Genomic DNA, 24883 nt, shown 5'->3' on the forward strand with positions numbered 1-24883 from the left:
TTGATTGTAAAGAAAACTGCTGGGAAGAGATGACAGTGAAGGGTGGAAATGACCTATGGGGAAATGTACTACTTGATATGATTATAGAACATACAATGACGCAATGGATACAAGAGAATACTAGGTATAGAAATGAGGAAGAACCATCAAGACTGGACCTAATAATCACATCAGAACCCAAAATAGTGGACAAGATTGAATATAAGACACCAATAAGTAAAAGTGACCACATATTGGTTGAACTGGAACTAAATGAGGAAAAATACATGGAAAAAAATGAACAATATAGAAAGGGAAGATTGATGTATGGAAAAATAAATTTTGATCAAACAAGAGAATTCTTTCAAAAAGCAGACTGGGAAAGGATACACAAGGAGGAAACAACAGTAGAAGAGAAATGAAATATTTTGACAAAAATTTATAAAGGAGTGGAAAAGTATGTTCCAAGACAAAAACAAGAAAAAGGATATGTAAAGTGTTGGTACAACAAAAGATGTAGGGAGTTAAAAGACAAAAGGGATAAAGCTTGGATAAAATGAAAGAAAGACAATAGACCTGAAAAATGGAAAATATATACTAGTCATAGAAACCGATATGTACAAGTGTGCAGAGAAAAAAAGAGAAAATACGAAAAAGATGTCATAGCAAAATGTAAAGATTAACCAAAACTATTTTATAGAATTGTAAACAACACACTGAAAAACAAACAAGAATTAGAGAAACTACAACAAGGAGGAGTTGAATACATAAAGGAAATAGAAATGGTAGAAATTATGAACAAGGGAGAACATACAACTTAGAGATGTCGAGTGGGAGGAGAAAGTCCACCCTATGAAAGAGATAGAAGTATCAAGGAATGAAATAATGAATCACTTGAGTAATCTCGATGTCAGAAAATCGCATGGACCAGATGAAATGGCACACTGGATTTGGAGAGAATGCAGGAATGAACTAACAGACAAAATACATAGTCTAATAAGCAGTTCATTGAAAACAGGAAAAATTCCAGAAAATCGGAAAAGAGCAAATATAGTACCAATATATAAAGGGGGAAACATGGAAGACCCTACTAACTATAGACTGGTCTCTCTTACAAGTACAATAGCTAAAATTTGTGAAAGCATTATCAAAATTAGATGGGTAAGGCATTTGGAAAAAACAATGAACTAAATCCAAGGCAATTTGGATTTAAACAAAGATGATCATGCATCACAAACTTAATGTGTTTCTATTCAAGGCTAATAGATGTAATACAAGAAAGAGATGGATGGGCTGATTGTGCATTTCTAGACCTGAAAAAAGCTTTTGATAAGGTGCCACATAAGAATTTGCTAAAGAAATTAGAAACTGCAGGAGGAATACAGGGCAAACTGCTGAAATGGATGGAAGACTTCTTGCATGAAAGAAAAATGAGAGTGGTGATAAGAGACAAGCATTCTAATTGAGATGAAGTGATTAGTGGAGTTCCAAAAGGAACAGTTCTGGCCCCAATAATGTTTGCTATATATATTAATGATATGGATAAAGGAATTGAAAGTTATATGAGCTTCTTTGCGGATGATGCTAAATTGTTGAAAAAAGTGAACACTGTAGAAAATTGTGAGTCACTACAGAGTGATCTCAATAGTATGGGAATTGAATAGGAAGTGGGAGATGGAATTCAATATTAAGAAGTGTAGTATAATGGAATTTGGAAGAAGCAAAAAAAAGAATAGTGGGATCATTTCATTGGGAGAAGAAGAAATTAAAAAAGTAGAAAATGAGGAGGACCTGGGAGTCATTATTGTGAATAATATGTCCCTGTGAAACATATAAACTAAATTTTTGGAGAACCTTATAATTTGATAAGAACAATCAAAGTGGCATTTACATACCTGGATGAAGAAATGGTGAGGAAAATACTAGTCACTTTCATAAGACCAAGATTGGAGTATGCAGCAACGATGCAGTCACCAAGTACAAAAAAAATGTATAACAAAACTTGAAAGAATACAAAGAGCAATCACGAAATTGGCACCAACACTCTCAGAACTATCATATGAGGAGAGACTAGCAAAACTTGAGCTACAGACATTGGAGCAAAGAAGAGAAAGAGGAGACTTGATAACTATTTATAGAATCATGAAAGGCATAGAAACTATTGATAGAGAGGATCTAATAAAATGGGATTGTAGAGATACAAGAGGACACGTAAAGAAAATCAAGAAAGACAGTTATAGAAGAAACCTGAAAAAGAACAGCTTTCCCCACAGGGTAACAGATGTTTGGAACAAGTTAGATGAAAATGTGGTGTGTGCAAAAACAATACATGAATTTAAAAACAGTCAAGGTAAAATGAGATATGAAGACGGGACACCACGAGCATAACTCCCCTTTCCGAAAAATACAACTAGATAAATACACATTTGATCCCCACCCACTCCACTCCCATTCACCACCCCTCCTTTTTTTCTTGGCTCCTCCTGCATGATGTGTCATCCCTGCATCTTGCCCATTGGCCTGTATCAGAAGCAATGCAGTAAGACACAGCACATCCACAGAAATGCCGCTTCATTTAATCGATGACCCCCCATCTCTGTCCCCTTGTGTAGAAAAAGAGAAGACAGAAAGAAATCCCTTCAGGCTGCATCAAAAAATCATTCACACATAATCACTCTCTAACCCCCCATCCCCCACCCACTTTCTTTCATGCATCACAGCATCATCCATACACAACCATTCTCCACTCACTCCTATCTTCTGGCCTCTCCCTTCCTTCCTCAACAGACATTCCCCTCTTTCTCAATGCCCCTTTTACCTCATCCATTCATCTCATCTTCGGCCACCCCCTCATGTTCATTCCATCCACCTCTGCCTTCCACACTTCTTCTACTAATATTTCTTCACTCTTTCCATGTGTCCAAACCAGCCCAATACTCTTTCAACAACCCTATCTTCCAACTCCTAAAAACTACCTTTTCATAGATTTTTGTAGATCTTTGTCTACAGACAGTCACAATTTGTTTTTGTTTTTTATTTACTGTATCAAACCTGACCATGCTTTAAACAGTTCTATCAATCCCATTACCAGCATGCTTTTGCCTTTTATCAGGAAATTTTCCTTCTTACACTGGATATGATATAAAGGCAAAATGCAAAATGTATAACTTACTTATTCATAAAAATATACAAGGATAATTTACATTTCAACAAGGGCACGAATGCCATGTGTTAAGCAGACAACCCTCTTTTTTATATGTGGGGCATTTACAGTGCTAATGGTAAGTGCCATTCTCTACATCTATAAGCCTAGTCTATATACCTATTTACCTGTCTTCACACATTCCTTCCACTTTATTTTTGTGTGAAGAAAATTTACAAATTATCATTTGCTACCTATCTGAATCTTGCTTAGGACTAAGTGTGACTAGTGATAGCACTACTTCCCTATGCCATCATTGATGTAGTGACCTTTGACCTCTTGTACTCTTTTCTCCATTCTTGTACTCTTCTGCCATACTCCATAGCACTTTATCCAGGTCTGTAAACTGGCATTCATATTTTAGTTTACATTCTTTTGTGGTCTTATATCTCATCCAGCTTAAGATAGCTTGTGATCAAGTCCAACATAAATATATCATGGCACCACAAGATATCAAATAAGGGTAATTATAACATTAAATAACTCTCATAGGGATGCGTGGACAAGCTCTACCTAACACAACTTACATAAGCTACTGCATGACACAGCATGTTTTACATAACCTACTATGTGACACATGACACATCATGACACATCTACATGACACATTCCCCTTCCCAGGATAAAAATGTTTAAGCCTGTGAAGCAGGGCTTGAATTTGTGTCATGATGAGACAGTGCGTCAGCTACCACATTTTGTTTTCCTACAATGTGTTGACTACTATCATATCCGTGGAGTGCTAATGTTCATCTGGCTAATCTATCACTTTTTATTTTCCCATTTATGATGTATTTCAGGGGATTATGGTCACTTAACATGGCTATGTTATTGTCAAGAAAAACTTGAAATTTCTTTAAGATTGATATGAGACAGAGGGTCTTCTTTTCAATGGTGGAATATTTCCTTTGATACTTTTTCATTACATGAGACATAAATGAGATGTATCTCATGACACTATCCTTTTCCTGAGCAAGCATAGCACCTATTGCTACATGACTGGATCACAAAAAAAAATAAAAGTTCATATTATAATTTAAAGGCTATCAAGACGGGACGTTCCGAGAGAATCTTTTTACATTCCGCAATGGCTGCATCTGCACCTTCATTCCATCTGAAATTATTATAAGAGAGCATGTGGGTTAAAGGAGCAGCTACCTCTGCAAGGTTTGGATAGTAACTTTGATAGAATCCGAGCATGCCCATGAATCTTCTGATACCTTGTTTTGTCTTCGGGATCTTGTATTCCATTATGTTCTTCACCCTGGCTTCTAACAGTGTGATGCAGTTCTGGCCAATTTGATGTTCTAGATATTCAAAGGTCCTCTTCCCAAAGGCACTCTTCTTCAAGTTTACAGTAATTTGGGCTTGTTTCAGCCTGTCAAATAAACCTTTCAACCTGGTCATGTGATCATTCCATGTATCAGTAAATGCAACTATATCATCTGAGTATGCTCTGATGCCTAACAGTCCCTTGAGTAGCCAATTAACTAGGTACTTATAAGACATGCCACTATTTTTCATTACAAATGAGATCACTTTGTATTGAAAGTGCCCTATGGGGTAGCAAAAACAGATATCTCAGTAGCTCTGCTTGTAAGAGGGATCTGATGATATCACCTTTATCAAATCTATCTGTCTGACAAAATTGTTGCAGCAGCAACTTCCTCAATAAGATCATCTATTTTGGGAAGAGGGTAAGGGTCTGCTTTTGTGACCACATTTACCTTCCTGTAATCAACACAGTCTCTACTCACCGCCAGGTTTTGGTACCAACAGAGCTGGTGAACCCCAAGTACTGGTACTATGCTCCAGTAATCCTTGTTCCATAAGTAGCTTCACTTATTCCTCCATAATCCTCTTCTTCTGGGATGACAATATGTAAGGGGTCTGCCTCACTGACTTGGCTCCATCTTCTATGACAACATCATGTGATATGGCTTGAGTAATGGTGGGGCATGAGGAAAATATCTCAGTATATTTGCAGAGGAGCATTCGGACTTCTTCACATATCTCTTCTGCTAGTGATGAGAGAGTTCCCTCTAATGTCTTTCTTACATCTGACCTGTCTAAATCATAAAAGAAATTTAGATTCCCAATATCTGAATCAAAATTTCCATCAGCTTATCCCACCTCAATCACACCAACCACTCTTTCTCCTTGAATTTTCTTCAAAAGGTTTATGTGTGCTTGTTGCACACTTGATTTCCTTGTCGGATTTCTTATGATGTAATTATTACTGCTCCTTCTCTGAAGTACCTTGAATGGTCCTTCATATTTTGGGTGTAATGAGGTAAGCTGAGGAGATAAAATTAAAACAATTTCCTACATTGAATTCTCTCTTAGCAGTCTTCCTATCGTAACAACCTTTATAACCTTCTTGTGACTTTTCTAAATTCTTCTTAGCTATTTCTCTAACTTTCTTTAACCTTTCAAAGTTGCTCTGAGTAAAGCCTACTATCATCTGAATCTTTTGACAACATTATCTCATACAAGGAAGTAATTGGTTCTCATGGGGTTTCACCGAACATCAGATGAAAAGGAAAAAATCCTGGACCCTCATTTTTATTCTAGTGGCATATAACAGCAAATCTATGCCTTCACCCCAGTCCTTCTCAAATCCTAAAATAAATGCACTGATCATGTGTTTAAGAGTTCCGTCGAACCTCTCAAGACTCCCTCAACTTTGTAGGTGATATGCTGACGCAACCACATGTTTTATGTTGAAGCCTTCCAAGGTTCCTTTGAATATCCCACTTAAAACACTTAAAAAGTTAGTGCCTCTTTCACTTTGTACCTCCCAAGGCATACCCATCTTACTAAAGTAAGACATTAAGGACTTAGTGATTGTCCTTGCTTTTATGTTTGGCAGGGTGTATCGCTTCAGTGTATCGTATGCATTGATAAATAATGGTAAGCAGAAATGATTTACCAGACTTAATTTTTGGGAGGGGTCCTACACAATCAACAACTATTTTACTGAAAGGTTCCTCAATGACAGTATCTTGGCACACAGGTACCTTCTTGGGAGTGTCATTAGGTTTCCCAGTCAACTGACACTATACACTTTTTTATTTCCCTTTTGATGTCTCCAGCTAAATGCGGCCAATAAAAATGTTGCAACACTGACTCATTGGTCTTGGTGACTCCGAGGTAGGTACAGGTACACTCATGAGCCAATCTCATGATCTTCTCCCTAATCTTCTGTGGAACAACAATTTGCATATTGACATCATCTTCTACCTCTTCTGGTGCTTTATATATTCTCAGAAGTACACCATCTTCCACAATGAACTTACTCTTGTTGTACTCTTCTTCTTCCTGCTCTTCAGCTGTTTGGCACATCTCCTTCAGCTCTGGGTCCTACTGTTGTAGCAACACGTCTACGTCTACGTCGTGGGACCACCCCCCAACCCCAAGAGTTGGGGGCCAAACAGCAGCATCTACCCCTGGCCATCAGCTCTACGCAGATGGCACCGATCCCCAAGGAGGAGCTACGCCTACCTGGGGGAGTACCACAATCCTTTTTTTTTCCAACACACAATGTTACGTTTTTTCTGCACTGAGGGGTCATTTTCCGGCGATCACCCCTCTTCTTCTACTTTTAGCCGGAGATGTAGAGAGCAATCCTGGGCCCACCACAAAATACACATGCCCAACATGCTCTAAACCCATTACTTCGAGCAGACAGACAAAGGGCTCAGTTCAGTGCAATATGTGCAAAAACTGGGCCCACCTCACTTGTACAACACTTGCTGACACAAACCAATACACAAACACTTGGACATGTTCTACCTGCCCTCCAGTAACCCCAATCCCACCTCCCCAACCACGGCCAACACCCTTACCCACTCACAATTTCCCTTTGCCCTTACCCCCGATTAGTACTCCCCTTCCTTTGTCCCCGATCTCTCCTTTCCCCCCCTCTGACCCAGATCCTACACCTTCCCCACTACCACCCCAACCTCAACCCCAAACGGCAACATACAACACATACAAAACACACAACATCAACATATTACAACACAACATTGACGGTATAAACACTAAAAAACATGAACTTGAACACTTTCTTAAACAACACAACATACACATTGCAATTCTACAAGAAACAAAATTAAGACACTCACACAAAACACCATCATTTCATAATTACACCACCATCAGACAAGACCGGACTGACGGCAATGGCGGTGGACTCATCACCCTGATCCACCATTCCATCTGTTTTGTGGACACAAGTGCCACAACCAAAATTCTCCTCCCTACCACAGATAACACAACAGAAACCCAATCCATTCGTATCCGCACAGGCAACAATTCAACACTAACAATAGTTAACATGTACATTCCCCCCCAATCATCCCCCACAGTTCCAAACACCTTCAGACCTCAACTCAGCCAACTAACCTCAATCCCCAACCTGATCATGGGTGGTGACTTCAACGCCAAGTCGTCTGCCTGGTTTGTTGACAACCCTGACACAGACAGAGGGCTTGATATACAGACTCAATTCGACTCATTGACTATCATGAACAACACGCATAATCATACACATATCCCATACCAAGCCCTCTACACTCCCTCCTCTCCTGATATCACCTTTTGCTCCCCCTGCCTAACCCCAACAACATCATGGAGAGTGGTCGGAGCCCTTGGTTCTGACCACCTTCCAATCATCATCACCACCAAAACAAGATGCACCCCAGCTGGCCACAGACACACTTACACCAATTACAAGAGAGCTAACTGGGAAGCCTTTAATGAAGAGACAGAACAACATTTTGAAACACTTAACAGTACACCAATCACAAACATAAACAATGCTGTGCACGCTTTTAATACAATCATACAAAACGCAGACAAGAGATACATCCCTAGAGGCAACAGAAAATCACACAACCCCAACTTCACACCAGAAATCCAAGGCCTCATCAGACAACGTGACACACTTAAACACGATACCCCCACACCTATCCCTCAAAACATAGCAGACCAAATACAAACACTAAACACTGTGATTGCCAATAAAATACATGAACAAAAAACACAAAATTGGCAAAACTTTATCAATACACTTGATCACAAAACAAACACCAGCAAATTGTACAAAACACTCAACAGCATCACACTATCCAACACTAACACTACACGCTCTCACGCTGCAATAATCACAACAACAGATAATCTACCCTCAAACAGACAACAAGCAAACGCACTCATACGTCATTTTGCACAGACGAGCCATCTTACATCTCACCCTGACGACCGACGCACCATTCGACGTAAGAAAGACTTTCCCACAGACTCAGACTATACACCCTTCATAGACAGTCAGACAAAACTCATATTACATAGTCTCAAGCACTCATCTGCCTGTGGCCCTGATAACATAAGCAACATACACCTAAAACACATTGGACCACAAGGTATACACGCACTCACAAACATTGCAAACTACAGCTATTCACACAACACAATACCCGACATCTGGAAACATGGTAAAATAATCACCATTCCAAAACCGAACAAAGACCCAACAATCCCAACATCGCACCGCCCAATCACACTTCTCTGCACCCCCTCTAAAGTCATTGAACGCCTAATACTTAAACTTGTCACACCATATATTCCCCTTGCTGACTCACAACACGGTTTTAGGCCACTACACTCCACAAACACTCTTCTGACAAAACTCACACAAAGAATTTTAGATGGCATCAATTCAGATAGGCCCCACCACAGAACACTTCTTATAACATTGGACATTAGTAAAGCTTTTGATGCTATCCCCCGCCACAACCTAACAAATAAAATTTATAACACAGACATGCACAATAACACCAAAAGATGGCTGGCCAATTATCTGGCAGGCAGGAATGCTCATGTGTCATATAATGGCCAATCATCGCACATCAGAAACATTAAGAACGGAGTACCACAGGGCTCGGTTCTATCCCCCACATTATTTAATCTATACATGCATGACTTACCCACGCCAGACACCTCAGAAATACAAATCTCTTCCTACGCAGACGACATAACAATCACATGCACACATCGTAACACAGACAAAACTGCAGAAATAATCCAGCCTTACCTTGACACACTCAACACATGGTTCATCACAAACAGACTCAAAATAGCTCCAACCAAATCTACAGCAACACTTCTCACCAACTGGACAAAAGAACACAAATACATACCTCATCTCTACATCAACAACACTCTAATACCACACACAAACACACCGAAAATTCTTGGTGTAACATACGATACATCCATGTCTTTCAAACAACACCTCACAAACATAAAAAACAAATGCACACCTAGACTTAACGCACTTAAGTCAATCACTGGAACAACATTTGGACAAAACAAAGAAACTAATATAACAATATACAAACAATGCATACGCTCAGTGATGAATTATGCGAGTCCTGCATGGGCTCCTAATCTCAGTGAGACACACCACAACACCCTTCAAATCATACAAAACAAAGCCCTAAAAACAATTACAGGCTGCACAAATACATCACCTACAGACCATTTACACCATGAAACAAAAGTCCTCAAAGTCAAGGACCACCTCGACATGAGAGGCACACAAACACTTGCTGCAGCCACCACAAACACATCACATCCGCTACACTACATAGCAGAACACCCACACACACCAAGAAACATTAAAACTACACCCAAAGACCTTTATTACACACAGATACTCTCTTCTCTTCCTCCACAACCACCAAATACCAGCCTCCGGAAACATATTCATAATCATATCACTCACCGCTCCATTAACACACTGAAAGACAACACACTGCTGCATGCCAGACCCCCTGATATCCACCCTTCTGAATCCTCTCTCCCACGTAAGGACAGAGTCCACTTGGCCAGACTGCGATGCGGTCACCACCCAGCACTTCTAAGCTACCAGAAGAGGCTGGACGACCGTGTTGTGAACAGCTGCCCAGGATGTAACACTTCACCCCATACCATACAACACATAATGGAAGACTGCATTATACACAATCATACACGCAAACAACACAACATACACTCTATAAAGGATTTGTGGGAAAACCCAGTTTCGGCTGTGGCCTTCCTTGGGGAGACGGGACTGCTCGGACAGACAGTCTAGGGAACGACAACAACAACAACAACAACAACTGTTGTAGTTGGATGAGTTCCTCTCTATCTATGGGTTTCTCGAGGATCGTCTCCTTTGCTTAGGTGTTGCCTCCCTGGTCTCCTCCTACATCTTCTGTCACTATCCACTTCTTTTCCACACTAAGTTCATCTCATGATTCTTCTGGGGTCTTGTCTGTAAAACCTGCTTCAAACAGGAATTTGAGGTTCTCTCCATTTTGTTCCATCTTCCTCTTGTGCCTTCTTGGTCTGAGAACTGGTAATGACTGCTACCAGATCCTCCATGTCAGATTCATCATCAATCTGTCTGGTCATAGGGTCATTTACTGTCTTTAGTCTAACCTGGACTATCTCACCTATATCATTTCCAAGGAGAATATCTATCCCCTTCACTGGAAGTTCTGCTATTCCTACTTCAATTCTCACTGTCCTACCATCTCTTTCAAGTAATACCTTAGCTATGGGTGCTAGTGTTGTCACTCCTCTGGCTAATCCCATGGTAAACTAACCTATGTGTCTATCTTCTAATTCTGGTATCACATTTGGCCTCACAATGGTGTGAGATGCCCCTGTGTTTCACACAGCCTTGACTGCATATTTCCTCTCATTTCCTTCTACTCCTATCTTGGCATCTTTCACATAAGGCAACCCCTCTCAGCTTACTTCCATTTTATCTAACCTATCTTCACCTACACACCAACTGCTATCATCATTATTCCCTGCTACTTCCTTCTCCTTTGTCTTGCTAGAGTCCTTCCCTTGTCTCCAGTCTTGTGTATCCTCCTTGATTCCATTTCCCTTGGGGTAATTTTCCATCCCATTACTGTTCTTGCTGCAGGTATAGCATCTACTATTTTTATCTATTTCCCTCCTATTTCCTTCTATACACATTATCTCCTACCTGGTTTGTTTGTTTTCCATTTCTTGCCTGTACCTTTGTCCGAGGAACGCGATGGCCAGTTGACATTGTCGTATTGAGAGATAATCCTGTATCCAAAACATTGCCTCAGCAAGTGCATTGTCTCTCTTGTGGTATGAGCAGTAGCCCCACCTTGCTGGAACCACAAATCAAACCTATTTTGAATCGCAGGCCACAGGAAGTTCTTGATTGCATTCCCCAGACTTGACCAGCCCTGGCTTCTTTTTGTGGGGTTATCTCAAAGAGAAGGAGTATGTCAACAAACCTCAAACCCTGGAACAATTGAAGGAGAACATCATGAGGGAAATCAGAGAATTGAACCAGGAAACCCTCAAAGCCGTCATGGAGCATGTTTTGGAGAGGGCACGGATGCGCAAAGCTGAAAATGGATGCCATTTAATAGACATCATTTTTCATACAAGAGTAATTTTTCATCTTTTTTGTAACTTCATTCAAATAAATTTCCATTTTTTTCATAATGTGTTAAAATTCCATAACTGTACATACAAAAAATAAAGAAACTATTAAAATTCAAAACCCTACAGTGACTTTTGGGCCACTTGTAATATAATGGAATTTGGAAAAAGTAAAAAAAGAATATCAAGACAATATAAAATTGGTACTAAGGAAGTAAAGAAAGTTGGTTCCAAAAAGGACCTAGGAGTAATCATCACCAAAGACATGTCCCCAGACAAGCAGATAAACAAAACTGTCGGAGAAACCTACAATTTACATTTAATTACTTGGATGAGGTAATGATAGAGAAAATACTAGTCACACTGATAAAACCAAGATCGGGGTATGCTGCAACACTATGGACACCCAGTACAAAAAAAAATATAAGGAAAAGAGAAAGAATCCAAAGAGCAACAACAAAGATGGTCCCAACACTTTCAAAACTGACATACAAGCAAAGATTGACTAAATTGGAACTACCAACCCTGGAACAAAGAAGAGAAAGAGGCGATCTAATAGCCATTTACAGAATCATGAAAGACATGGAAGTCCTTGACAGAGAAGATTTATTAAAGCAGGATAGAAGAAAAACAAGGAGACATGAAAAGAAACTCAAAATGAATAGTTATAGAAGAGATCTGAAGAAAAAAAAAAACAGTTTTCCACATACAGTGGGGGATGTCTGGAATGAATTGGATGAAACAATAGTGTGTGCAAACACCATACAAGAATTTAAGACAAACTAAATGTTGCAAGATACAAAGATGGTTCACCACGAGCATAGCTCCCTTCCTGTATAATACAACTAGGTAAATACTGTACACACACATGCACACATATACATATATATATATAAGTGCTTGTGTATATTCATGCATTTTACCTAGTTGTATTTACCTAGTTGTATTTTATGGGATGAGAGCTATGCTCGTAGTGACCCATTTTCATATCTCTCTCAGTTTATTCTTAAAATCTTGTATAATTTTGGCACTCACTGTTTCCCCATTTAGTTTGATCCAGACATCAATCATTCTATGTGGGAAGCTATTCTTTTTCAAATCTCTTCTGTAACTGTCCTTCTTTAGCTTCTTTTTGTGTCCTCTTGTTTCTCTTCTGTCCCATTTTAATAAGTCATCTCTATCAAGAACTTTCATCCCTTTCATAATTCTGTAAATGTATATAAGTTCATGTATATGTTTGTGGTAAATTGAGATTAATTGTCTTATTATTATTTTTATATACATGAAAATGGTGTTAAAGAATTGTATACTGGTGCTGTAGATTCCTTATATACGTGATTCTCATATGTTTTATACTTTGTAATAGGGTTAGATCCTATACAGCACTTTTAGTCATGTGTATCTAATTGAATCCTATGTAGACATCTTTTGTTTTTGTTAAGTTACTGTTACGAAGACGTTCTAGACGTCGCTTGTTTGTTGACATCCGGCTTACAATTAAACTTCGTAAGCGAAACCCCGTTTTTCAACTTTCCTCACCGACACACTGCTACAGTGGCGACGAGGATTTGTGGATTTAGTGAGCCAAAGGACTGATTTCAGTTTTAGAAGACAGAAATAGCTGCCTTTCCCTCTGATGGTGGAGAAATCGAAGGATGAAGATATACTCACCCATTCACCCCATCGAACCGTCCTGGCCACGCTGGATTCGTAAATAGCCTTTGTGTAGCAGGCTACGAATCAATTGTTTCAATAAGAAACTGGATTTAATACAAGTAGTATTACAATGGCAAATAACTCAGGTAAGATTGACTGTTTTGACCCCAATAAGATTAAGTGGGAGATATGGCTTAGTATGCTGCAAGCTCATTTTGCATACAATGGAGTCACTGATGATAACAAGAAGAAAAATTCTTTATTAGTATCATTAGGAAGTGAAACGTACAGCACGCTAGCTTCGCTCACTTCACCTAATTTGCCACATGAGAAAGACTATAATGATTTAGTGAAGCTTTTAGAAGCACATTACAAGGTTAAACCGAGCTATCATCGGAGTTTGATTAAATTTCAAAACAGAAAGAAAAAATCTGTTGAAAGTTTAAGAGACTTGTATGCAGACTTGAAAAGTCTAGCCAAAGATTGCAACTTTGGGACCTTATTCGACGCCCGAGTGAGAGACCAACTGTTTATGGCTATTGAAACTGAAGTGTATTTCCCGAACTTAGTTGCAGAGAATTTGGATTTACAAACTATGTCTTCAACGGACACCTTAGAGAAAATTTTAAATTTGGAAAAAGCTTTCGTTGGAGAAAAGCTCCCGACTACTGAAGTGAGGAAAGTGGGGGTTAGTTCTGAATATATTAATAGTCAGAAAAAAGAAAGTTGTAAGCATTGCGGGTATCCACATAAAAGTGAGAACTGTAGGTTCAAGCACCTAACTTGTTCAGTTTGTAACACGAGAGGACACCTAAAACGAGTGTGCCGTTTTGATAAGACTGTGTCTGGTAAGCCACACAGTGCCCAGAAAGGATCTTTTGAAAAATTTACCAACAATAAGACGTTTGGAAAAAAGAAAACTAATATGGTTTTCGGGGGAATTTCTCAGGAAGAGAGAGATACTGGTAGTGATGATCATGATAACCAATTGTTACATTTAGCGGATCGACCTAGCCTTCCAGAAGTGGTTAGTGTTGATATTTCTCATGAACCTGTACACAGTGTTGTAGGTAAAGTTTTGCCAGTGAGAAACAAGGTTGATATAAATATTGAAGGTCATAATGTGCCGTATGAAATTGACTGTGGTGCCAGTGTGTCGACTCTAACCTTACATTGGGTTAAGAAATTAAATTTATCTCTAGAGCCTAGTGATAAAATTTTGAAGGCTTATGGTAAGAATGATTTGCATGTTTTGGGTAAGGTTTATGCAAATATATTTTATAATGGTCACAATGTAATTCAAAGTTTGTATGTAGTTGAATCTAATAACTCTAACTTATGTGGAAGAGATTTAATGCCTAAAATTAGTATTGCACTCACAGGTATAGAGGAAGGAGTTAATGTTTTGGATTCCAAGGTACAATTAGATAATTTTTCAGCTGATTCTAGATTGCCAATTTCATGTGTTGTAGCAAAGGTACACCTAAAGAGCGGTGCTGTACCTAGTTGGAAAAAAGCAAGGCCTGTGCCCTACCACTACAGAAACTTGGTAGAAAATGCTTTAGAAGAGTTAGTTGATAACAATATCATTGAACCAGTACATTCTAGTACTTGGGCAGCTCCAATTGTACCAGTGTTAAAAGCTGACAAAAAGTCAATGCGTATCTGTGTAGATTTCAAGGAGTTAAACAAAAGTATTTCATGTGACCAGTACCCTTTGCCTAAAGTTGATGAAATCCTTGCTGTTGTTGGGAAAAGCAAGATATTCTCAAAGATTGATTTAAAAGATGCTTACTTACAGGTGCCAGTAGATGATGAGAGTCAAGAATTGCTAGTAATTAATACTCATAAAGGTCTTTTTAAATATAAAAGATTACCCTTTGGACTTGCATCATCTCCTGCCATTTTCCAAAGATTGATATCCCAATTATTGATGAATATAGATGGAGTAGTTGCCTTCTTAGATGACATATTAGTCGGAGGAGAGACTAAAGAGGAACATGATATGAGATTAGATAAAGTGTTGAAGGTATTTCAGAAACATAATGTTGCTATTAACAAAAAGAAAACTGTTCTGAATACCAATTCCTTAGAATACTTAGGATATGTCATTTCAGGTGATGGCATAAAACCTTCACCAAGGAAACTTGCTGCTATTTAAGAAGCACCTATACCAAAGTCTGTAGGTGAAGTTCAGTCATTTTTGGGTCTAGTCACATATTATTGTAGGTTTGTAAGAAATTTTTCAAGTGTATTAGCACCTCTGTATGATTTACTGAAGAAAAATGCAAAATTTAAGTGGTCTTCTGTTGAAGCAAAAGCATTTATGACTGTTAAGGAAGAGTTAGCCAACTCTGATTTACTAGCCAATTTTGATGGTGAACATGATGTTATTGTTGAAGTAGATGCTTCACCAGTAGGAGTAGGATGTGTATTAATTCAAGAAATGAATGGTAGTCCAAGACCAGTTTACTTTGCAAGTAAAAAGCTGAAGCTGTCTGCTGCTGAGCTAAATTATTCTCAGTTGGACAAAGAAGCTCTAGCGTTAGTGTATGCGGTAACTAAGTTTAAATATTTTTTGCTTGGACGTAAGTTTGTGCTCCGTACAGATCACAAACCTCTACTTGGTTTATTTGGTAGTGAGAAACAGATTCCTGTCAATGCAAACGCAAGAGTACAGCGTTGGGCATTATTGTTATCCCAGTATGATTACCAATTGTGTTTTAAATCAGGCAAACAAAACATTGTAGCAGATACCCTGAGCCGTTTGCCTGTATCAGATTCTGTTTTAGACTCGCATACACCTGCTGAATATGTGAATTTAGTTGAAAATTTGGAAGATCAAAATATTTCCTATGAAAGGGTTAAGGTTATGACAAAGAGTGATCCTGTTTTGAGGAAGGTTTTCCAATGTGTTAAAATTGGGTGGATTGATAATCCTGTTATTTCTGAATATGCAGCAGTTAAAGCAGATTTAAGTATATATGAAGATGTGTTGCTATTTAGGAATAGAGTAGTTATACCAGCTGAATTAAGAAGTAGTGTACTTTCACAGCTGCATGTAGGTCATAATGGTATCAGTGCTATGAAGGCTGAAGCCAGGAATTGGATATGGTGGCCTAAGTTAGATCAAGATATATCTGAGGTTACTAAAGCTTGTTCAATTTGTTATAAAAATTTTCAAGGTTCTCAGGAAGTTACTTTATCATGGCCTGAGACGGGTAAGTCTTGGTGTAGACTCCATATGGACTATGCAGGTCCAATCAATGAAAATTACATCTTAGTGATTGTGGATTCACACTCAAAATTTATAGATGTTCATGTAACAAAGTCAACAACATCTACAGTAACAATTTCTATGCTGAGAAAAACTTTTTGTAATTTTGGGTTACTTGACATTGTAGTTTCAGATAATGCCTCATCATTTGTATCTGAGGAAATGGAGACTTTCTTTGAAAAGAATGGAATAAAACATATGACACCAGCCCCATATAACCCATCATCTAATGGTTTAGCTGAGAGAGCTGTAAAAACTTTCAAGGAAGGATTAAGTAAATTTAAGGAAGGTGATATCAGAACCAGAATTTGTAGATTTTTGTATAACTACAGACATTCAATTCATTGTTCCACAGGTAAAGCTCCAGCTGAGCTAATGTTTAACAGAAACTTCAGAGGTATAATTGAGAAAATTAAACCACAAAATAAGAAGGAAAAGGTTCTGGAAAAAAAGTGTAAGTTTGAGAAGTCTGAATATAAGATTGATGATGCTGTTTTTGTAAAGAATTATGGCAAAGGTCATTCATGGTTGGAAGGGTAAGTAATTGAAGTTCTAGGTGTGAGAAACTACAAAGTGATGTTAAAAGATTTTGGAAACATTGTTTGGAAAAGACATTCTGATCAACTTATGCCTAGATATACACCAACTGTTCCCAGTAATGACACTGTACGTAAAGACATCTCGGGTAGCAGTAAACCTTTTGTGCCTATGTATTCTTCAGGTCAAGGACACTGTCCTGATAGTCCAGAAGTAATGGATAAGGCTGATGAAAATTCCTCTGTAAATGTTGATAATGATGATAATGCAGTGAAAGTACCAAGTCCACAACCAGTTAGAAGATCTAGCAGAGTTGTGAAACCACCTGATAGATTGAATCTATAATTGTGGTGTTATAAAGATAAATGTTTCAGTTATGTTCATATGGATACTCCTTTTTCAATAAGGGAAAAGGAATGTGGTAAATTGAGATTGTCTTATTATTATTTTTATATACATGAAAATGGTGTTAAAGAATTGTATACTGGTGCTGTAGATTCCTTATATATGTGATTCTCATATGTTTTATACTTTGTAATAGGGTTAGATCCTATACAGCACTTTTAGTCATGTGTATCTAATTGAATCCTATGTAGACATCTTTTGTTTTTGTTAAGTTACTGTTACGAAGACGTTCTAGACGTCGCTTGTTTGTTGACATCCGGCTTACAATTAAACTTCGTAAGCGAAACCCCGTTTTTCAACTTTCCTCACCGACACACTGCTACAATGTTGATCTTATCAACTACATTTACTTATTTTCATTTTAATTCCTTGCAAACACAATCGAGACTAACAGTATTATATAGCTCAATGAAAGCATATTTGGAAACTGAGACACTGTCAAGCTGAAGACTCGACTGTAGCCGATATGTAACAAATGGTCAGTGACTTAACCAACTCAGCCATCAAGAGGAATATAAGTTAAGCACACACAACATCCATTGTACAATATTTTAGGTATGGCTACAGAAGTAAAGTACTGGCCAGAACACCTTTTCATCTCTTAGTGTTTCTTTAGTGGCTAGAGTGTAAATGAATATCTAATAGAAATTGGTCATTTATATACTCATTTCGGAGGGCCAATACTCCATTTAGAGGCTTCTGATTGGCCAGTCTGTACAGACAGGGCTAGCACTGCTGAACTGTGCTGCTTTCTCATTGTTTGGCTGTTGTGTGACATCATCTGTCTCATTCAGTCTCCCAGGGAACGTAGATTCCCTCACACTGGGAAATGCCTCCAGGTCTATGGTTTGCATATTTAATTTGGGGGATAATTCTTTTATGGAGAGAACTTCAAGGATGGACAGTCTTCTATGGTCTTAATTTATTGCCAGCACTTCTGTGTTTTCTATTCAAGTTTGTTTTTTTAAGTCTCTCATGAGTTGAATTATGATGGTTTTTGAGAGCTACTGAAGAGAGATGGTAAAAGAACTGATGTGACAGCTTCATTGTAGTTTGGCCAATATAGGTTGAGGGTTGGGTTGCACAGTCCCCAAACTTAATAGTATACCTATGTATGATGTGAGGTTTCTGAGGGTTACTTTTGATTTGTCTTGTGTTATTCTTAAGGGGGTACTCAACAGTGAAATAGGCAAAATATTTTCAATAAATGTAATTTTGTTTTTTTATGTGATTTATGCACCTTAAAGTAATACGAACTTATTGGGTAGAAAATTTTTACCACAGCAGACATGTACAACGGTTTAAAGGGCATAGGGGCGTATCCATTTAAAGATGGCACACGTGGATTTAACTCTTGCGCAGTTCCAATCAATGTTTCATTTTTTCTTGGTTTTACGTGCTGTCTCCTTCATGTCGAGTGCTGTACACTGGACTACAAGGCTACCAGATGAACGATTGTATGATGAATTGGTTATTGGCTTATTTATGAAGCATACAATCATCAGTTACCCTAATTGTGTGAACGTGTGAAGTGCATTACTTTTTCTCTCACACCATATGGGTTTATATTCTCTCTCGCAAAGTTTTTACGAAGAAATTGTGTCATAATGGATAGATCAAACAGCAAAAAACTTACTGCCGTCAACATCTGGTGAAATGATCCATCATGACCCTACTTTTATGACACTTTCTTGTAGTAAAAAGTTGTTTTTGCTAATTGTGTTCACTATGTGTTATACAATCATGTGTGTGCAAATAATACAAATCGTACGATAAATACCCAAGATACATGGCACTGAAACTTTTAAATCCCTTTTCTTCAAAATGAGAAAAATACGCTTTTAAAAATTCACCAAAAAAAGAGAAACATTTAGAGTTTCTTGAAAATTCTCATAGTTATACAATTTGGGCGTGTGTACATCATGTAGTTTTACTTTTTTTTTTATAAAATGCAAAGTTAAGCCTTGGGAGTGTTTATTTGACCTCTACCGTCAACATCTGGTGAAATCCATTGTGACCCTACTTTTATGACACTTTCTCATAGTAAAAAGTTGATTATTGCTAATTGTATTCACTATGTGTTTTACAATCATGTGTGTGAAAATAATACAAATCGTACAATAATTACCCAAGATACATGACACTGAAACTTTTAAATCCCTTTTTCTCAAAATGAGAAAAATACGCTTTTAAAAATTCACCAAAAAAGAGAAACATTTAGAGCTTCTTGAAAATTCTCATAGTTATACAATTTGGGTGTGTGTACATCGTGTAGTTTTGCTTTTTTTTTATAAAGTGCAAAGTTAAGCCTCGGGAGTGTTTAATTGATGAAAAATACGGACGTCATAAAAAAAAATACACATATTTGCGACTGCAATTTCTTGTGATGAATGGACAATTTTAACAAAAATAAAACTACAGGGTGTTTATATGTTATTTAAGTATTACCATGCAAAAGCTGGGGTCTCTGGGACAAATATTATGATCTTAATTTACTTATGAAGGCTTAATATCGGTATGACATCATAATGTTATGATGTCATAACACAAGTTCTTATTTTGGCAAAACTTCAGTGTCTAGATTTTAGTCAAAACTTGAAAGTTTGAACAAAAAATATTGAGAACTTTTTTTTTTATATTTTTACTTCACTGTAGAGCCTCCCCTTAAGTTGGTGTGGAGATTTTTTTCTGATAGTATATAATTAATTCTACTTTTGTGTTTTCATCTATAGGTTTAATGTTTCTTTTAATGATCTGTTGTATGATCCTTTCATCTTTATAGGCTGTGGATAAAGAGGACTCATAGTATATTTTGATAATGTTTTTGACATTAGTGTCCTTGTTATAAGGTTAGTTTCTAAGTGCCATCTATCTAAAATTCTTTTAGTGTTTTGTTTGATGCCTGAGAGGATCTCTAATTTGCTATGCACTGCTTGCCGATCATTTCAGTGACTAAGGAATCTTTTAATGTAGACGCTGATGGTTGAGTCTTTGTATTTTTGGGGACATTTGCTAGTCCCATTTGGCAATGTCCTAAATTAGATGCTTTTACATATGTGGTAGTGTTGTATGTGCCTTTGTCTCTCTGTTTTATCAATACATCTAAAAAGGGGGGGGATCCATCCATACTATGTTCAGTAGTAAAAGTGATACAAAAGACCTCTATTATTCAATGTTTTAGTTGTACAATTTGATGGCTATGTTCAGCTTTAACTAAAATATTCTCTATACACCTACAGTAAATTTGAGAATTTTGTAGATCAGCAAAAAGTAACATTGCAACATCATCAGTTTGGCAGTACTTATTTTCTCTGGGGCACATGAAAGGGGCCTCTTTGGTGCAACATTCCAAAAGAACTTTTATCACTTTTTCTAGAATGTCAATGTTAGTAGTATCATTGTGATACTCTGCCTATTATGTATTAAACTGTATGGTGAACTTGGATTTTAGTGTAGAGGAACTCCACATCTAAAAAACACAAAAGTGCTGGCAATAAATCAAGACCATAGAAGACTGCCCATCCTTGAAGCTCTCTCCATAAAAGAATTGTAGAATTGTCCCCCCAGTTTGAATATACAAACCATAGACCTGACGGTATTTCCTAGTGTGAGAAGATCTATGTTCCCTGGGAGACTGACCAAGACAGATGATGTCACACAACAGCCAAACAATAAGAAAGCAGCACAGTCCAGCAGAGCTAGCCCAGTCTGCTTGCCAATCACAAGCCTCTAAACAGAGTAATGGGCTTCCAAAATGAGTATATAAATGATCAATTTCTATTAGATATTCATTTACAATCTAGCCACTAAAATAGCACCAAAAGGTGCAAAAACATGTTCTGGCCAGTACTTTACTTCGGTAGCCATGCCCAAAGTACTGTACAATCAATGTTGTTTGGAGATATTATAAAACAACTTCCTGTGGAAGGCAAAAATACACCCAGAAAAAGAGAGAAATGCTCTGCAACAATAATCTTGCCATGATTTTAAAAATATATATATTTATACATATATATACACACATATACAATATTCATGAAACAACCTTACCTTGAGCAATGACATTTGCCTTTACGGCATATGAAACCATCTTCGTAGTCACACTGCCCAGAAAACAGCCTACAACTGGTCCCAAATTTTCCAGTTACTGAAAAAGAAATAATAATCACCAGCATGTCAATAACATGCACAGATGTATGCATTATGCATACTACAACTTTATCTTTTAATAACAAGTGAAAATTTAGAATGCACAATCTATCATAGATTCAAAACATGATTCAAATGTCTTCAAATTAAATAGAGATTAATTTGACAAGAGGCATTAAAATTATACTTGTTTATTTTTGGTGGATTTTACTATAACTGTCATCTATTTTTTTCACTGCTCTATGTAGCTATATAAAAAAATAGCTATTATGGACAATTTTCTTGATCAGGGGTCTAAAGTCACTTCTGTGGTATCTAATCAGTTATTTTTCTCTTGCCATGAAGTGAATGGATGAAAGAAGAAATATACCACAACTATTAGGGCAGAGAAGGAAATGAAAAGATCATACATACATACATTTACCAAAGGCTTTTTCCCCCTTACATGGGAGGTAGCCAAAAAACAAAGGCATAGAAACCACTCCCATCCATTCCATCCCATACATACTCCACTCCCCTCTACCCTCTTCCCTCCCTCTTATCTTGGCACCTCCTGGATGATGGGTCATCCCTGCGGTATCAGGACAACTGCCCCCGGGACAATTGCCCCCGTAGGACAACTGCCCCCGACAACTACCCCCTGGACATTTGCCCCGACAACTACCCCGACAATTGCCCTGGAATTTGTTGCCAATTATGTAATTACTTTCTAGTAATTTCCTGAGTAACTATAAAAAAATTCTTCATAGAGAAATGGTAGTAAATAGGAACTATTAAAACAATGTTTTGTTATTGTTAATAAAAGTACATGGTTTTAAAAAGATAATATTATATACTCAAATTTGTTGCCATTTACGTAATTACTTTCTAGTAATTTCCTGAATAACTATTTATAAAAAAAATCTTCATAGAGAAATGGTAGTAAATAAGAACTATTAAAACCAATGTTTTATTGTTAATAAAAATACATGATTTTAAAAAGATAACATTATATACTCAAATTTGTACATATATAAGTTGCAAAAATATTGAAAAAGGATTTAACTACTAAAAATTTAAATTGTGAGCTATGTATCTCAAAAATTCCAATACATCGCGGTTCTGAAAGTCTTGCACAATGTTTGCTATTCTTATGCTAGAATCCTGATAGCATTTCCGCTTAGGAGGTACTGGCTGCCCAGCAAGTATTTGATTATGACGCTGGATAGTGCCTGTTTTCTCTTCAACACCCCCAGAAATTTCCATATATTTGGATGAAATGACATAACGCTTGCTTGCATATGGTTATGCCATCCTTCTAAGGTGTTGTTTGTTCGAGGTAAAGCTTCAACAACACAAGTATACATACTCCACATGCTTACAGGGAAATGTGGCTCCTTGTATGTCGACGTCTTCTGCCGATGTATGTATCTTCAAAATAATCTATTATAGCATCAGCCTCAGGTGGTAACGTCTCTTGCAGTTTCTCAAATGCTTCAATAACTTTTTCTGGGGAAACAAACGACAGAGCAGGAATCATACGGATTTGTAGGGAAAAATCGGCGTCAGTTTGGTATTTAGTTTGGAGACCTTCATTTTGCACCTTACGGTATATGCTTTGAGATAAGTGGTAAAAACATCATTTAACGGTTACGTAGGGGAAGATCTCTTCAATAGCACTCCTAGCAGCTTGTTCAAAGTCTATTAGGAAGGTCTTTGGATTAAGTCTAGGGTTTATAGTGAGGAGTTGTTGGAGGATATCTTCATATGTTGCTTGTTGTTTATTTGGTAACAGAGCATACACACACGGAATAACTCTTTCAGAAGTTAAACAATGAATAGTGTACAATTGGTAAAATAACTCGGGTACAATCTTAAAAGTATCGTCTCCAAACCAATTATCTGATTTCTCCAGTAGGCTAATGTTTGTTGATGTTGAAAATAAAAGGAGACGCTGCCCAACCAATCCACTATCATAAAGAAGAATATCTTCACCATTAGATGTTTTCTTGTACTCGGAAGGAATGACCATGTCTGCTAGGTTTGATGGGATGGGATGAGGAGCACCAGCAGCTTGTTTGTAGCGCCTTATTGCACGACGAATATGCCTCACAGGTGGTAGTTGAGTTGCAGCACCACTTGATATCGACTCAACTGTTTGGGAAATTATTTGCTGTGCAGTCTCTTCGGTAGCAATAGATTTAGCCTTTATCTCCTGTTGTACTAACAAGACTTCACGGCGGGGCTGGTCAACAGCATGGGTGTGATCATTTACATGGCCAACTACCTGATTTTCACAAACTTTTACTTTGGCTTTGCAGTTATTATGGCGACGTTTTTCACATTCATAAGATGTAACATTATTTGCCAATTCCTTCTGCTTCACATAGATGTATCCTTCATAAATAAGCTTCATTTTTCCTCGTGTCACTTCTTATATTTCTGAATAGACACTGGATCCTTCTTTCTTTTTAAGCCTATATATATGCAATTGACCGATTACCTAATTGGGAAGTAGCTACATAAATGGTAATAAATTCAGGAAATAGCAACAGTTATTTCTTAAATGACCAATTATGTAATCGTTACTTAATTAGGCAATTACCAAAAAGTAATTACGTAAATGACAATAAATTCCAGGGCAAATGTCCTGTAACTTCTTATATTTCTGAATAGACACTGGATCCTTCTTTCTTTTTAAGCCTATATATATATATTTTTTTGTAAACATTTGTTTGACTAGACAGTAATTATGCAATTGGCGATAACTTTCGGAAATCAACTATAACTTGTACGACCGATTACATAAATGACCGATTATGTAATCGTTACTTAATTAGGCAATTACTAAAAAGTAATTATGTAAATGGCAATAAATTCCAGGGCAATTGTCCTGTAACTTCTTATATTTCTGAATAGACATTGGATCCTTCTTTCTTTTTAAGCCTATATATATATATATATATATGTGTGTGTATATATATATATATATATATATATATATATATATTTTGTAAACATTTGTTTGACTAGACAGTAATTATACAATTGGCTATAACTTTCGGAAATCAACTATAACTTGTACGACCGATTACCTAATTAGGATGTAGCTACATAAATGGTAATAAATTCAGGAAATAGCAACAATTATTTCTTAAATGACCGATTATGTAATCGTTACTTAATTAGGCAATTACTAAAAAGTAATTACGTAA

General features: G+C 37.3%; 1 protein-coding gene across 2 annotated transcripts in view; it reads right to left on the reverse strand.

Annotated features, from left to right (window-relative positions):
- Positions 1–24883, reverse strand: part of LOC143019775 (uncharacterized) — a 102342-nt gene that overhangs the window by 68535 nt on the left and 8924 nt on the right. For both annotated transcript variants that reach the window (XM_076175758.1, XM_076175759.1), the window contains exon 2: positions 21591–21687. In XM_076175758.1, the coding sequence (XP_076031873.1) occupies positions 21591–21687 (97 nt within the window). The remainder of the gene's footprint in view (positions 1–21590; positions 21688–24883) is intronic.

The sequence above is a fragment of the Oratosquilla oratoria genome, chromosome 38, assembly GCF_046742065.1.
Source record: "Oratosquilla oratoria isolate Oo_2021 chromosome 38, ASM4674206v1, whole genome shotgun sequence".
NCBI classification, from domain to species: Eukaryota; Metazoa; Arthropoda; class Malacostraca; order Stomatopoda; family Squillidae; genus Oratosquilla; species Oratosquilla oratoria.